General features: G+C 37.8%; 1 protein-coding gene across 1 annotated transcript in view; it reads left to right on the forward strand.

The window, feature by feature from the left end:
- TG (thyroglobulin) overlaps positions 1-17,267 on the forward strand; it is a 148,073-nt gene that overhangs the window by 48,850 nt on the left and 81,956 nt on the right. The window contains exons 30-35 of the mRNA XM_021386419.1: positions 1,393-1,530; positions 2,635-2,811; positions 4,660-4,771; positions 5,284-5,363; positions 7,247-7,390; positions 10,474-10,539. Of these exons, the coding sequence (XP_021242094.1) occupies positions 1,393-1,530; positions 2,635-2,811; positions 4,660-4,771; positions 5,284-5,363; positions 7,247-7,390; positions 10,474-10,539 (717 nt within the window). The remainder of the gene's footprint in view (positions 1-1,392; positions 1,531-2,634; positions 2,812-4,659; positions 4,772-5,283; positions 5,364-7,246; positions 7,391-10,473; positions 10,540-17,267) is intronic.

Below are 17,267 nucleotides of genomic sequence, written 5' to 3' on the forward strand. Positions count from 1 at the left end.
GTGCATCCGGTTTTAAATAAAAAGAAACTCACAATGCTGGAGTAACTGGTTATGAGATCTGCTGATGACATTCAATAAATAGAAAGGTGTTTATGGAGGAATTTGCAAGACGTCAAAGAATAGTGTCTGTTTCTCTGAATATTGTTGTTGGACCCTTATTTTAAGTGATTAATTTTAAAACATCCTTAACTACTCATGATTGTTTCAAAGAGATATTGAGGAGATGCGGGGCAGTGTATGCATGTCTAAATATCACAGGCAGTAGACAGAAGGAATTCTTTAATTTGGTCTGTGGGAGCCTAAACTAGGGGAAATACATTAAGTAACCAAAAGAGACATTAAGGCTGTTAAGAAATCATTTAACAAATAGATGTAAATGCTTCACAAGTGAATATAAAGAAACAGCTGTATTTTGGATCAATAATACTGGATTAGTCAAGGTATCCCCTAGGGCAGCATTCTCCACTGTTAGACAGACATTTTGCATTACAGAGTAGAGCCACTTTATTTCTAGGAGCTGTGATTCTTTTTTCTGTTCTTTGGTTTGTTTGTTTATTTGGTTGGTAGATTTTGGTAATCCAGATACTCTTGCAGTGCTGTGTTGTTCAGTGCAGTTCGGCAAGAAGGCATCGCCTACACAAACTTCACTAACTGTAGTTGAACTGTCCTGTTACTGAAAGCAACATTTGGTGAGGCTAACTTTACAACAAGGCTGCAGCTACTTTGATGTGAAAGGAAGGATTTTATATGTAAATTTGAGGGCTTCTCTGAAGCACTTAATTTTATTATGTTGGTCCTCCTATTTTATTATGTTGGTCCGTGATGTCAAGGGTGGATGCTGGTGATAATGGCAGTAGAGGCTGAACTTTCCCACCAATATTCCATTACATTTTGTTGCTGTGTGACAGATGGCAGCAAAGGGGCAATCTGACAGAACGGCATCTGGTATGGAATTGTACATGAAGAAAAGGTGTGTCATTAAATTCCTCCGTGTGGGAAAAATGGCACCCACTGACATTCATTGACACTTGCTGAATGTTTATGGAGACCGAACAGTGGATTTGAGCACAGCGAGGTGGTGGGTCATGCGTTTCAGCAGTGGCAATCACCTCCACTAGTGCAGATTTTTCTGAACATGGCATGCAGGCTCTTGTTCATTGCTGTCAAAAATGCACAGCTAATGATGGGGACTATGTTGAAGAATAGTGTTTTGAAGTTGAGAATTTGCTCTATCAAATTGTGATATTGTTCTCTTTGTATCTGTTGTAGTTTCCATGAAAATAAATATGATGCAATACTTTCAGCATGACCTACATAAAATTAATTTATTCCAGATCCTAATTAAGTTTTTCTTGTGGGATTGAGCTGTTTTCTTGTTTATTTGAATCTTAGATTCCACAAAGGATCTTTTCTACTTAATGGACGACAGCCAGACACAAAGTGACCCGAACTCCTCTATCCCGTACCAGCAGTACTGGGTCTTCAGGCAGAAGTACTCCGCAGAAGAAGCTGTGCTTTGGTGTCTCACACGTAAGATATCTCACAGACAGTTATTCTGCAAGATAGTAAGGAGATGAAAACTGACTGAAATCTTTCTGTAGGTATCTTAATGACTAGCAGAAATGCTGGAGTTAGAGATTTTTCAGGGCAAAATTTTCATGGAATTCAAGTACACTGAGTTTGCTAATGGGGGAGGGCATCTATTTCTTCCTTACAAACTTTGCCTACTGTGACAGAAGGGATATCCATCATTCATAAGCAGGGTATCCCTGTTATGGGTACAGCTTAGGCTACTAGGAAATAAACTGCCTACAGTAGTAAAATGAGAAGGCAAAATAAGTTATTTTGAGAATAAAGTATAGTTTGGATGTGATAATCAGAGAAGAATCTCTAGCTCTGACTACTAGGGAGGCTAAAGTGAGAGCACTATACATACAGTGCACAAACATTACTGCAAAAAGTCCTTGGAGATATGCATGCTTAAAATTAAGCAATGACATTTGTCTTTAGAGAAGTCATTGCCACTGTAATTAAGAATTAATCTTAAGTAAGATTTGACTACTCTGTTTTTTTCTGAAAGTGACTTGTTACTCTGGAGAAAAAATCAGCACAAATTTCTTCAAGAAAATGACTTGAACAGCTAATTCTAAGAAAGTTATATCTATTTTTGTGTTCTGTAATAATAATTCAAAAACTGATTGCAAAAGCTTCCCAGGATATAATAGAAAATATTTAACTTTATTGTCCATTTATCCATTATTTAATGGTAGAGGTGAAAAAGTGACACAGAAGGTTTTTTGATTGCATGCTTTGTGTGTCAAACTTACTACAAAGTAAAAAATAGGGCTTTTCAAGTCACAGTGTTTGTGACTCAAGTAACCCTGGCTAATGTTTGTCACAGCTGGAGAACATATCTTTCCAATCAGCTATGCTGTATCTCCTTTTCTGTGCTCTCCAAGAAAACCTGCTGTTCAGTGTAACTAGAAACAGAATCTGTCCCTATTTAACTTACACTGTAACGGAATAATATTGAAATTCTCATTTTCAGTTGCTTGCTGATTGATATTGTTAAGTGTTCTGAAGAGAGGGGAAGAAACCCTAGTGTGTCTAACTTCTAGTGACTTTGCCTCCTAGGTTGTGCACAGGAAGATGAGTTTTGTCAAACAGCAGATCTCCGAAATGCCACAGACACATACTTTGTGTGTACCCTGTATCCAGAGACACAGATTTGTGATGGCAACACTGAACAAATACTGGAAAACTGTCGTACCGTGCTACCCTGGCAGCCACAGGCATTGTACCGTAAAATAGGTAAGTTATGGAGTTTGAATGTGTAATGTGTACATTATTATTGAATTGGCAATTCAACTGGTGTTTTGCATCTTGACTCTGAGATAAAAAGCCTGAATGTATGAATGAGTACTGGGATATGATGGTAGAAGGGAAGACTGCGTTGAGGAAATGGACCCGGGAGTGTTGGTCAATGCTTGGCTGAATATGACCCAGCAGGCTGCCCAAGTATCCAAGAAGGTCAATGGCATCCTGGCTTGTATCAGAAATAGTGCTGCCAGCAGGAGCAGGGAGGTGATCGTCTCCCTGTACTCAAATCTGATGAGGCCACACCTTGAGTACTGCTTCAGTTTTGGGCCCCTCAATACAAGAAAGATGCCAAGGCCCTGGAGTGTGTCCAGAGAAGCTCCAGGGGTCTGGAGCACAAGTCTTATGGGGAGCAGCAGAGGTAACTGGGATTATTTAGTCTGGAGAAGAGGAGGCTCAGGGGAGACCTTATTGCTCTCTACTATTCACTGAAAGGTAGTTCTGGTGAGGTGGGAGTCGACAGCTTCTCCTCTGTAACAGCAATAGGATGAGAGGGAATGGCCTTAAGTTGCACTAGGGGAGGCTCAGGTTGGATATTAGGAAAAAATTCTTCTCCAAAAGAGTGGCCAAGCACTGGAACAGGCTGCCTAGGGAGGTGTTGAGTCACTGTCCCTGGAGGTGTTCAAGAAACATGTAGATGTGGTACTAAGGAACATGGTTTAGTGGGCAGCGTTGGTAGGAGAGTGATTGGACTACATGATTTTGGAGGTCTCTTCCAAACTTAATGATTCTGTGATTCTAAGGGAAGGTCGAGCTGTCCTGGTATGGTTTTTCATTTCCAGTGTTTACAGTTCTTGGAGTGGACAAAGTGCTGATAACACACTTCAGTGCCTTACAGAAAGATATTAACCATTCCATATTCCATTCTCTGCTTTAGCTATTCTCAATTCAAAGAGGCCAAGGGTAGTTCAGATAATCTGTGTACCAATCTTAGGCCTTTTTATGGTATGGATGAATTCAGACTGTCACAGGGATGCCAATAATTTCATTTTCTACTATTAAAATTTCCACAATAGAATCATAGAATCATAGAATTAGCTAGTTTGGAGAAGACCTACAAGATCATCCAGTCCAACCATCCACCTACCACCAATAACCCCACTAAACCATGTCTCTCAACACTATATCTAAATGTTTCTTGAACACAATAGTTAAGCAGTACAAAACTTGAAAGTACATGAATGCATTCTTGTTCAGTATTTGTATATATATGTGAAGCAAATGTAGAGTTATAGACTTAAGGATTTTAACCTCTGCTTTTTGAATGCTTGGGGAGTTTGAACGCTTGGCTTTCTCCTAGAGCTCACATGAGGAAAGTGAGACAAACAAGCCTGTTATCACTCCATGGGAATCTATACTTTTGCTGCAAAAAATATAGAGATCCACAGAACTAAATGATCAAATCATGTATTTTTGGGGAGCCCAAAGTACAGCACAGGATTATACAAGAGCATACACGTAGGATTCCTTCAACGTGGAACTATCATCCAGTTCTTGGACCGAGATGATGGAGTCATGTCAATACAGATGAAAAACTGAGGCCCTTATAAGTTTTTCCTTGGCAGTGTGCTTTCCTCAGCTGTTAAAACCCTAACTTGTTGAATTTTTGTTCATCTTTAGACTTAACTACCAAATGTCTACTAGTAGTGTAAGAATGCTTTTTAACTGACTAAGGCATAGAAGCATAAGCTTTATACCTACAATATCATTACTAGTCAAATATGTGTAAATTAGAAAGAAAAGGTGATTTTTTTACAATGTTGTTTTCCTTTTCTGTACCAGTCACTCTGAGAAGTACTGTGAAGAGCTTCTACACACGTGTACCATTCCGGAAAGCAACAGGGATCTCAGTGAGGAATGTGACTGACATGAGCAGAAAAGCAGTTTCAGATGGGTAGGACATGACTGTTTCTTTGTTTTTACTGAAATTTTAACCATGGCTTGAGTAACCAAGGCCATGTTCCTTAGCTGAAGTGGATCAGGTTACACAAGAATAGCATTATTTATTTGAGAGAATATTTAACAAAGAAAAATGGCATACAGTTTAAAGGAAACTTATAACTGAGATAGAAATAACAAAGTAATTAATTATGAATATTATATATATGAGTTAGTACTTTTAATGAATTGCTGGAAGGCCAGATGAATCACTTGGCAAAAATACATGGAAATAACTAATGCTGATATTTTTAGGGCAGATACCAAAGTATTCAGAAAATTGAATCAAAATATCAAAATATGCTAGAAAATAGAAAATATGCGGAAGTGTCTGTACAGCAGGAAGAACCATGAGGCATCTCTACAGGTTTTTGGTGTCTCTTCCCTATGCAATATCCCATCTTCCCTTTTCTAGGACAGAAGTAATAACTGATGCTATTAAAAGAAATGATGTTTTTCCGTTCTCAGCTTCTTCGAGTGTGAGCGTTGGTGTGATGCTGACCCCTGTTGCACAGGATTTGGCTTCTTAAATGTCACTCAGCTGTCAGGTATTTTTTCAATATTTAAAAAAAAAATGTTTTCAATCTTCATATTCCAGAGTTTACTACTCTTTTCCTACAAATGGCAACCTTAAAAGCCCTTGCTGATCGTAACTCTTTTTAACACCTTTTGAGTGATCATAACCCCTTCAAAGAGTTCACCCCAATGAATGTGCTCAGTTTATCAGAAATTATTCAGAAAACTTTAGGAAAAGGATTCCTGGAGAGGCTGCAGTTCCAACAGAGTGACATTCAAGCATTTAAAACTGTAAGGAACTCTTATTTCTTGTTTATCAGCCTCTCTTTCAGTATGCTGGTTGACTTCTTTTTGTGATTTTTGCTGTTGTTTCACTTTTTTTTTTTCCAAAGCCTAATCAGAAACCTAAGTATTTCTGAAATTAAATGCAGGTTAAGAACACAATGTCTGTGGTTACTTTGGGGTAGCTCAGATTTTTTGTTTTCTTGTATGTCTGAATTTTCCTGCTCCCAAATTTAGGTCATTTACTTGAGGAAGTCTAGTCAGGGAGGGACGGAGGTTGCTTACCCTCTCACACTTAGTATTTTAGGGTGTCTGAAGAAAGATTTTTTCAAGTATGTATGACCTGAAAGCATGTAAAAAGTCAAACAAGCATATTTTACTTACCTGAGATGGCTAAGTTAGGGGTATTGTCATCCTATGCTCTCTATATAATCAGCAGAAAGCTGCATAGGCACAAGTTACAAGTTGTTAGTGTCTTTAGGAGCTTTGGTTGACTGAGACCTATTCTAGAGATACTTTTCTTTCTCTCCATGGACCGTAAAGAAAGAGCCCTGTTGAAAAGAAAGTCTTTAATTGGTATTTAAAATTGGATACTGTCCAGGTTAATGTAAATGAAGACATTTTTAATGTATTGTTCCAAATTAAGATTTAGGCATCTAAGATGGCCAACCTTGTTTTCAAAAATCTTGTGTGCTAATCAGCTCTTCCTGAAGTTATTAAGAAGCACTGGCTTTATGATTCATTTTAGAATTTGGGACAATCCAAAACAATTTTCAAATCTCTTTATTTTCTTTTTTTCTTTCTTTTTTTTTTTTTTTTTTTTTTTTTTTTTTTTTTGGCAAGCAGGCAAAACTTTCACACAGTCAAAAAAAGAATTGACTGAAAAATTAATCTAACATTTTTCAGATTTGAACTATTGTGGAAATCAAAAGCAGTTGGCAAGTATCATATTTTCATAAGACTATATGAAATTTGAAGTGTTAACTGAATACGATTTTAAGTTTCTTTAAATAAGTATAACAAATTACAGGTTTAAAAGCATCAAACATAGGAAATTATATTTACTGTCTATAGTATTTCAGACATCCAGTACTGGCAGTACTGTAGTCAAGATGAATTTCAGTAGCGATTTTAACATGAACCAGAATAAATCTTAAAGGACATTTTTAACTGTTTGAAATCCTACAGTACTTCTTAGCTACAGAAGTATTTACCCTAGCTCTTCGAAAGGCAGAATTTTTATCTTTATTTAAGTAGGAGCTGTGTTTCTATATATATGCATGTTTTTAATTTTCAGGATTGAATCAATTATAAAAGTCTCCAAGCTCAGAGACCCTGACTTTGCAACAAGATTTCCAAAGTTTTGCTTAGTAGAAATGCTGCTAGTGACCTTAAATGGCTCATAACATTGGTATCTACCTTCTTGCACATTGATTTCAGTATGATTTTTTTTTTTAACACTGCTTTCACCAGTAGTAAACTTTGCACATTTTAGGTATTTTCATCTGATTTCTAATTCAGTGAAATTTGTTTTAACATGCAATGGAACTGCACTGTATTCAATTTCCTTGAGATACTCTCTGGAAGAGGAAATTCTACCTCATCTTTCTATAACCATGTATTTCCTTGGCAGGAGGAAAGATCATGTGCCTGACTCTGAACAGCCTAGGAATTCAGACATGTGCTGAGGAATCTAGAAGTGCGTGGCAAATTTCAAATTGTAGTTTGCCAGACACTGAAGTCAGAATACATCCGTTTGGCTGGTATCAGAAACCTGGTGAGTGTTGCATGGCATGTGTCCTTTCCAACTGGTATCTACACATTGCATCTTCTTAATGAGCTTCAATACATAGAAGGTTTAACTTTAGGATGGAAGGCCCATTTACAAGGATAGCATATAGACAAGGCAGACAATTATGTCTGAAGTGTATTTTAATAACAATTTTTAAAGTCTTAAAGAAGTTTAATCGAATTTCTTAAATTGAATGTAAGACTTGTGACCTATGAAGGAACCAAAACATATTCCATTCCACTGCACAGCCATGATCAAGACATAGTTCTTTGTTTCTCACTGCTTGCCTTAATAATATGTGTAGATGAGTGACTTCAAAGATTTGGGTTTGTTACAGAATTTAAAATGCAGTTTTGGTTGCTTTGGTAAAGAAACTGTCAAGACCAAATTCCAAGTCAGCATGGTATTATTCAGGCAATAAACTAAACAGAAGTTATGAGAAGTTATGAGAGGTTATTCCTGAAGAGGAATAAAAGATCAATATAGTCTAAGTGAATGTTCTTTTCCATAGTGAAATAAAAGACTCCATTATTTTTTGAAAAATTTCAATGATTATATCATTGAAATAAAAGAAGAATATAGAAAACTCCCTCCTAAATTACTGTTGGTTTTGAAAACCAAAAAGAAATGAAAAAAAAAATCAATTTATTGACAAGTTTTTTGGTTTTGTTAAGAACTTCTTTTGTTTGTTTAAGAACTTAAAACATGCTGATTAAATATGAGTAATCTTGGGAAAAATTTAGTAATCCAAGAAGTTGTTTTGTCAAGGGAAATGAAAACAACGCATTTTAGTTGTTAATAGGAAAGGTCAAAACCACAAGCTAACGTAAAACCTCAAGTTAACATATCCAATGCATTTGTCATGTATCATCATCTGTCTTTAAGAAAGCTATTATTTCAGTTGTGTTAAGAGAGCTATACATACAAAAAAGTATAAAATTACCTGATAGGAATGACTGTGTATACATGCAACCCGAAGACCTTCTGTAGTTGTAATCATGGTACTACAGAATAGAAGTTATTGGATAAATTGCAAATTTTATGTTCTTATCCCCAGAAGCTAACAACATCATGGACAGCCAACATTGAAATGGCTTTCAGTTGCACCTCAGTTATCCCTGTGGCGTTCAGCTTCAAACCCATTGCTGAGTCTACAAGGACAGAACGTTGTTGAACCCCACTTTTAGCAGGAAGGTCCCACAAGAGCAAGTCTGGTAACAGTGGAAAAATCAGGGAAACAATTAGAGCCAAATAACAGGAATCAGGAGCATTTTTTACTGCTTTTAAATTCCTTGATGTCTTGTAGGAAGGACTGATATTTCAATGGAGAGGGGAGGCATGACGTCCGTACATAATTCTCAGTGCATATGATGTCAAAATAATCCATTTGAAGTTGTGTAGAGCAAAATCAGATGTCCTTGCAATGCTTTGCATTTTGTAGTGTTGATAAAATGCATTCATGCTGGAAGTCTCTAAAATAAGTACTTGTTGTAGAACTTTCCAAGCCCTTCGGTAGTACTCTGCCCACTAGAACATCTATTTCCTCCTCTTAGTGGTGCCGCCTTTGTTAGAGGAGACACAGCACAGAGTTGAGGGTCCATCACTGAAATTACAGTTAAATCCATAATGCGTGGGCTTGGGGAGGGGTGGTCTGAGTGTCTATCATGGCAGGAATGATAACAACAGCCCAGACAATGTAGAAAATGTCAGAGAGCTGTGGACAGAGGGAGCAGAGATGAAACTAGAGGAGAAGTAGAGAAGAGTGAAGAGCAGTAGAAAAGCAAAGTGAAGAGGAGGGGACAGCAGAGATATAGATACACTTCTTGGAATAATTTTTCCTCTCATTGACAAAGATACAATTAAAAATAAAGTTTGCTGATGGCTTCATGGACAGAGGAATGATGATGAAGAGTGTATGCAGAAGTGGGAGTGTTAGGAGAAAATATGATATTTCTTTCTGTAATGAAGAAGCTTCAGATGTTTTTCCACCATAACACACAGCAAGGCACAGATGTGTATGCAAATAAAGATATTTGCAGACAAAAATTGGTATCAGTTTTGCTGGTGTGTTGGGGGTCTGGGAACCAGGAAGAGGAACAAGAAGACTCTGACGCTGAAGGGTAAAATGAGTGAAATCTGAGGGAGGAATTTACTGTAGATAGCAGGAGGTTAGCATGAGGGGGGCCTTTGGTTTTAGTTCACAGCCTTCTGTTGTAAGAAGGTACTTGTGTCTCTGTGTTTCATAGTATGTTAAGTCACCATGTTGAGCTGACACGTGCAGCTTGGCACACTAGCAATTTGTCTAGGTATGTATGTACAGTCATGGTTATGCTTCAGTCACTGGTGAACATACAGTAGTATTTCAAAGATGTGGGGTCCTGGCTACAGCCCTAATTCTTCACACGTGTCGCTGAGCTTGGTAAACTCACGACTTTCCAGAAATAATTATTGGTTGTGTACACGTACAATACGAAGCGAAAGAAGCAAACAAAAAATCTGGCCTATCTTCAGCATCTGCTGGATAGTAATAGAGGGCTTATAACTGATTTGATTAGTTGAAGTACTTTACAAAATAAGAATGCCTGAGGGAAAATATTATTTGCTATTTATGTTTAAGGAAAATGCTAGCTACTGAGAAGCTTCGTGTATGGAAAATGTGCATGACTGTTTGAATTTTAATTTGAAGCCTTTCCTTCTGGAAACTGTCTTGTTCCTAATTCTTCTTTTGAGAAAAATCCAGTTTCCTAATCAGGAAACAGAGAATCTGATGTCTCTTCTGATGCATGAAACTGAGTACAGGGTGGGTCATGGAAAAAAACAACAAAGAACTACTGAAATCAGTTATTCATAAAAAAAGCTGCGTTTTGCAAAGTGTTTGCAGGAATGTTTATAAATATATAAATTGAGGAATGTCTGGTTTCATGAATAAGCCAAAAAGGGATGGATAGCAAAGCAGGCTCAGATCCTTGTTCTTGGTGTTTGTGACGAGAAGATGCAACATTCACATCCCAGGAATGATACGGAAAATACTGTCGTGTTGATTTTATTTTTGTGTTTTTTACTTTCAGCTGATTTGTCGAACTCTGTGCCTAACCTGTGTCCACCCGTTAGTTTACCTTTCAGGCCAGAAAGTGGTAAGTGTCTTCATGTGTTAAGACCAAAAGAAAAAAAAGAAGCGCCCTTTATTTTGTATGCTTTGCTAAAAGGCAACGCTGTAATGAAGTGGTGTTCCTCTATTTATTTATTCAGATGCAGCATGTATGCTTTTTATTAGTCACCTGTCTTTTAAATGGAAGAAGCCAGAGTTAATCGTTAAGCCAGAGCGCTGATCTAGTATCTCTCACAGTCACTGAGCCAAAATATTTAGCAAATAAAAGTGCATCATTTGTAAGTGCAGATGTCATATGACTTTCAACATATATAAGGGTTCTCATTTTAGTGCAGTGATCAGCAGAGAGGATCTCTGTCAAGGGAAGCCTCCCAGAAAGCACGTTATTGCTTTAAAGTCACTGTTGTGGGGTTTCTAGCACTTTTCCAAAGCAGTTGAGAGTGACAAGTTTCCAGATGAATGCAAATAAAAATGCAATAAAAATGCAAAGTCAAAATTAGTAATTTTTCCCTTTAAAGATTTGTGCCTAAAAATCAAGAGAATGAGAGGGTAAATACCTCTCGAAATGAAGGCAGATTTATACAACGTTAGAATTAATGTAGAAAAATGATAAATTGCACTGCCTCTAGTCCGTGTTTACTGCTTTCCTCAAGGATGGGAATATTTTCTCAAAGTTTATTCAGAATTGAATCACAGTAAACTGTCTTTTTTTATCAGGAAGAAAATTTATTTCATTCCTGCAGTAAATCAATCTTATAGTTCTTGCACGCGTTAGTTTAAAAATGAGTGGTTCCTCTTAATAAATGAAACTTAATCTTTCAAGGCAGTGTGCTTCGTACACCCTAAAAACATACGCAAATTTTAAAGAGCTGCAGACTTTCCTGATGCATTCTTTCCATAAATACATAGAATGTCTGCTAAATGCTATGTGTAACAGAAAGGAGACAGGTTGACTAGTCATTATGTAACTCAATTTAACCTTTGGGTTAGACTGAAATCTAAGAGTCTCATCCATCTCTGCACTTGATTATCTGTTTGATCATGAGCAAATCTTTTAATTTGCTTATGTTTGCCTTTTTACTTAAACCAGCTGCAACAGGGCTTGCAGGAGATTGTTAATCATGGTATTTTCAATACTGAGTTCAGAATTTATTATTAACTGTTTTATCTTTTTATCATCTTTGACTTCTGCTTATGCTCATGTTCAGACAATGTCTATTTGCTGGTAGAAATTATGCTTTTGTAGTGTTTTAATATAGTGAAAGGAAAATTCCTATTTTATGAGTAAGCAGAAATGATTTTGATGAGAAGTGGTGGAAGAAGTAAGGTGGGTAATTTGTAAGGTGGGCAACTCTGTTCCTTTGCAACCTGTAGGATAAACAGAACTCTGCTTTACAGGATGACAGGACAAGGGGAAATGCCTTTAAACTGGAAGAGGGTAGATTTAGACTAGATATTAGAAAGAAATTCTTTACTGTGATGGTGGTGAGACACTGGAACAGGTTGCCCAGAGAGGTTGTGCATGCCCCCTCCCTGGAAGCATTCAAGGCCAGGCTGGGTGGGGCTGTGAGCAACTTGGTCTAGAGGGAGGTGTCCCTGCCTATAGCAGGGCAGTTGGAACTTGGTGATCTTAAAGGTCCCTTCCAACCCAAACCATTCTATAATTCTATGATTCTATGATTTATTAAGGCTTTCTTCTTACTGATGTGGTCAGTACACATTCTGTGACTTTCCTTTCATGTTTTTCTTGCATTCTTAAGTAGGAAGATAGTGACCTAACCAATGCTTGGAAAAATTAAACCTTTTTTATCTGTCATCTGATTTTTGCTTTAAGGCTGCACAGAACTTAGCCACAGCAAGTGAGATATTCATTTTACCCTTAAAATCTTCTATCATACCCATCTCCAGATCATCTTTCCAATGCAAAGTATCATTCTTTAGTGAAAAAAAATCTAAACAAAACTTAAAATTCTCTATTTCCCCCCCCTCCCCCTGAATAGCTAGACTAGGGAACACTCTTCAAAAGAAATGTTAATGACCCAATGTGTTGTGTTTTGATCTACATCAGTGCCAGTTCTCCCAGTGTCAGATAGACTTTGTCTCACTTTCTATGTTATTTAAACTCAGAATCTCACTCTTTTTTATTTGTTTGTTTTATTTGAAACTTGCATATTCAATCTTTAATGGGCCAAAGTCAGCAACGAACAGCTAGTACAATTTAACATATCCTAATATCTGCCTGAAGGTAGAACTCCTCGGAGACAAGGGATTGCAAGGCACCATCCATCCATCCTGCTGTACACAGAGGGGAATTCTACTGCAGTCACTATAGGATTAAGAGATCGTAGAATCAATAGAATGGCTTGCATTAATGAAAGTCAAGACCAAATTCCTCTGTCTCATCCAAATAATTTCTTAGAGTTTTTCACTGAAACTTTTCCTAAATAAATTTAGCAAAGCCATATATTTGTTTTCCTTCCGTTTCTCAATCTGGGCTTTTGAAAATGTTGATGAACAGAAATTTTCATAAAAATTCCAGACCTTTGAATCTGTAATAGCAAAAATAATATCCAATTGCAGTATCTTTCCCTGCCTTGTCATAGAACAGCATACAAAAATCCCTTTGCCATGTGAGATTAGCCTCTGGAAAGGAAGGCATGCAGTGCTCCCTGTACCAGATTATTCACCCAGCAGCCTGTTGTAGCCCTGTGACTCCTCTCTCCATACAGAACTCCCATTCACATTCCCTAGGTTACTCACCCAAAGCAGCACTGCTGGGCATTTCTAACTCTCATTCAAAGCACCATTAGTCTGCAAAAATATAATGCCCACTGTCTGCCTGGAGGCGAGTGAGGTGTGCACTGGTGTTTGGTTTCTGCCTTTTGCTGATTTTTTTGTTGTTTTGTTATTGCTTCATCAACCTTTGTCTGTTTGTCTTTTTGTGATACCCTTTCTGAAATCAGAATGAACTCTCCAGGTCACCTTCTTTATTAATCTGTAGGAGATTTAATGGAATGTGTGGTTTTCATCTTTAACTAAAATAATACTTCTATTTGTTTTCTCTACTTTGATTTCTGTATCATATGGAGCAAACCATGCTCCTGCTGTCGTGTTCTGAGTATGACCCAGTTTCTGTTAGCTGAGAAATAATACTCAGCTGATCTACTAAAAGTAGATAAGTTGAACAAATTGGGAAAGTCCTACTTGTTACATTTGGAGCATTTTTTTCCCCTGAAGAAGTACATGTGCTGTGACAAGAGTGAGTAGGGAACCATCTGTGGCTAGTTTCAGGTATGATGTATGACTTTAACCATGGAAGGACAGCTGTTATTTTAAGATTGCCCGTGCTGAAAATGCTAATATAGTCATTCTGCAGTTTTGGTTTACTGATGATAGTATTTAAAAAAGAAATCTGCTGATTTCTGTGAATATGGAGGGATGTTACTTTGAAAGACAAAATAGTCCGGTCTCATAATTAGGTGGAACTTCCTGCAGCCAGCTGAAGATACAGGATGATAAAAAAAAAATTGCATGAGAAATCTTGTATTATTTGGTATCCTCTAGCCACATAGTGCTGTTATTCAAACAGCTTATGCAGAGGTGTTTCACAGAAAGTCTTTAAGACTGAAAGAAGTAAAACAGTCTGTGAAATGTCTTACCTGGCTTTTTAGAAAATTACTTATACTGAAAGCAAAATGGAGAGCCTGTAAGTATTCCTGAATATATGCAGAGGAGGAGCAAGACTGTTGTTTAATTTCTGCTTTTTAAATTTATCATCATAGTTACGAGTTGTGTATAGTAGTTATCCAAATGTTAATGAGCATTAGTGTCTTCAGATTCCTCAGTTTAAAATTGGATAGAGCTACATATCTAAGATCTGGCAGCTGCTAGTGGTGATCTCTGCATGTGACTGCAGACTGTATACAGAAATGTGGATCATACGGGCTCAGTTCCCATTCCACTCAGTTTAAGGAATTAATTGGGAAACCACCAAAGCATATAGATATGATGATCAGTTAGACTTCATATTTCTGTCTTCTGTATTCCTTCATGTTTATCATCCTTCCTGTGATGCAGCACTGAGCTGTAGCCACTGGATTTTCTCCCATGGCAGTAAGTTTCCCGTTAGGATACCTCAGCATATGAGATATTTCCAGTCTCAACAGAGATGCTCATGGTAGTAGAGGTGCTGCAGCATATAGTCAGCTGTGGGACCCCTCCATGTCACCAATCCAGTGAGGTGACAGAGGACAGTGGAAAGCTTGGGGGGGGGGGGGAGGTTAGGACAACTGGTGTCTTTTCTCTTGCCTTCCCCTTGGCTTTCTTGAGACCACAAGCACACTTATTGCCTACTGCTACTTAGTGAAACAGAGCACTAGACCAGTCTGAAGGCTTCATGAAGTGAATATTATCCTTTAGAATAACATCTGAAAATGACTAGACACTAGGGTAGAGAGCCTTGGACTGGAATACCTTGCCAACCTTTTAGGTCATGTCTTGCCTACAGGACTCTGGGAAATCTCTCTTGTTTCTAGTAAGTGTTACTGATTGTTGGTGATTAATAGTATCCTCTATCTTCCTGTTTTCCGGCAATATTGGGAATGTTTCAGAGGGATTTTTGGTATTAAAATAGAGACAGCCTTTTTCATCCATTCCTAGTGGTCTACCATGCCCCATACAGCACATTGGACCTCCTTGTTAGAATTACTCTGTTTTTGTTTGTAACCAAGAAGATTTTAGCCTACTTAGAAACAACTTATTTTAAACTAAATAAATATGTGGTACAGTTATATTATTACATTGCTGTTCTGTACCACTTACTATAATTGGAAGTACTGAAGGAAGCAGAAAGTTTGCATTTCACATCAGAATAGCCCTATTGCTTGCTGCTGAAGGCCATAAGTAACACATTTGATAGTTTAGGACATGTTTGTCTGAAGTTTGATTATAGTCGTTATGCAGTAGTTTCAAGGAAATTTCTCATTTTGAGTTATTCACTTGTCAGAAGCCTAACAAAAATGGGGTGCAACTCCATTTTAGAATCATATTTTCTGCAGGTCCACTCTGAGCTGACAATGCACTGTTTCCAGAGATCATTGGTATACTGACAGTCTAGCAGCCTTCACTGAAGAGAGAAAAACAAACAAACAAAAACAAACAAAAAACCCCCCACCAAACGCACGCAGAACAGATACCTCTGAAGTCTAAGAATATAAAACACTGAGTTCAGTCTACAAGTTTTTTTTGGCTTGAGTATGGACTATTAGATGTGGTTCACAATCTTCAGAATCAAGATCTGAATTTATCTTTCAAATATAAATTAGGCACAGTAGACCTAAAGATTTTATTTATATACCTTATTAACCTCATGTAAACCTCATCTGATTTATATGTCTCCTCAAGATCATGAATTTTCTTCTACATTTAACTTGTTATTTTATTGAACTTCTGTATCTCTAGTCCCTTGTACTCAATGCCAGATTTTCCAGCAGACTCAGAACTGACCCTTCCTTGCCTTCACTGAAGTCAGTGATGAAGATTTTGATGACTTTATGAAGAGGATTTTACAGTGTAATTATGTGTGACAGTGGGAGGCTGGACTGCATGCCCTCAGGAAATCTATTTCAGCCTTGTGATCCTCCAACTTGAGAGGGAAGACCAGTGTGGGCCCTTTTGCAAATCCATTCTTAAAACCTTGCCTACCCAAACAAGAACATCTGGAACAGAGAAGCTCTCTTTATGGGACATTTATAATTTTGCAATAAAAGTTACAGGGCTGGCTGGATTCAGTGTATTGTAATTATCCAATCAAAGCAATTGCCAAAATGTGGTTTAGAAGGGCAGGGCCTAACCTATATATAAGCCAGGAACGTGTTCCAGCCCATCAGGTGTATTATGCATTTTCAGTAAGGCAGTGCCAGGCTGATGCTGTGTGCCTTTTGAAAGCAGTTTCTAGATGAGGCAAGTTTAGGTCAGATATGGAAAGTTCTGTTCTGCCCACATAATGATGTGTGTGGGCATTGCTGTATCTGCAGCTGGAGGGGAGAAAGGGAAGAAGGAAACAACCAATGGGTAAAATCTCTTTTTCCAACAAATATCTGCCCATACTGGTGCCATGGATGGCTCTGGGTCTAAGGGTTATGCTCTGTCATCAAAAAAAAAACCTCAGTGTTTCTGCATTTATCTGCATTTGGGGTCAGCTGGGCAGAGTAATGGGAAGGGAAACCACTAGAAGTCATCAGTATAAATCTGGTATGAAAATATGAATGCTCCTTCCAGGAGTGAGAATGCAAAGGAACGGAACCCCCCCCCCCCCCCCCAGTAGTAGGAGGTTGCAAGGGCCCTTCATGTGAGATTCAAGGTGAAAAATAAGCAAAGGAAAAGATAGTTTAGGTATGAATGTATGAACTGTTGGTTCTTGCGTCATGAATGACCACTGTTCTGTGCTTTAGCATGGGCTGGAAAGAGATCATTGTGCCTTTATGTATTATTAACTTTGCTTTATCCCACATAAAGGGATAAAAAAGACATAGGGGTCTTTAATCTTTAATGAAATGAGCCAAATGAATCATAACTTTTGCATCTGTGTGGTAAATAAATGAACTGAAGCAACAGGACAAGAACTGCTCGCCAAGAATAGCAAGGCTGCAGCTGACTAAGCTCTGTCCCCATCCTACAATTACACAGAAAGGGTAACACCAATTTCCTGTTTAGGACTCTGCTGTACACATTAGGGCCATTTTGTTTTTAAAA

This window comes from Numida meleagris, chromosome 2 (assembly GCF_002078875.1).
Source record: "Numida meleagris isolate 19003 breed g44 Domestic line chromosome 2, NumMel1.0, whole genome shotgun sequence".
Taxonomy (NCBI): domain Eukaryota; kingdom Metazoa; phylum Chordata; class Aves; order Galliformes; family Numididae; genus Numida; species Numida meleagris.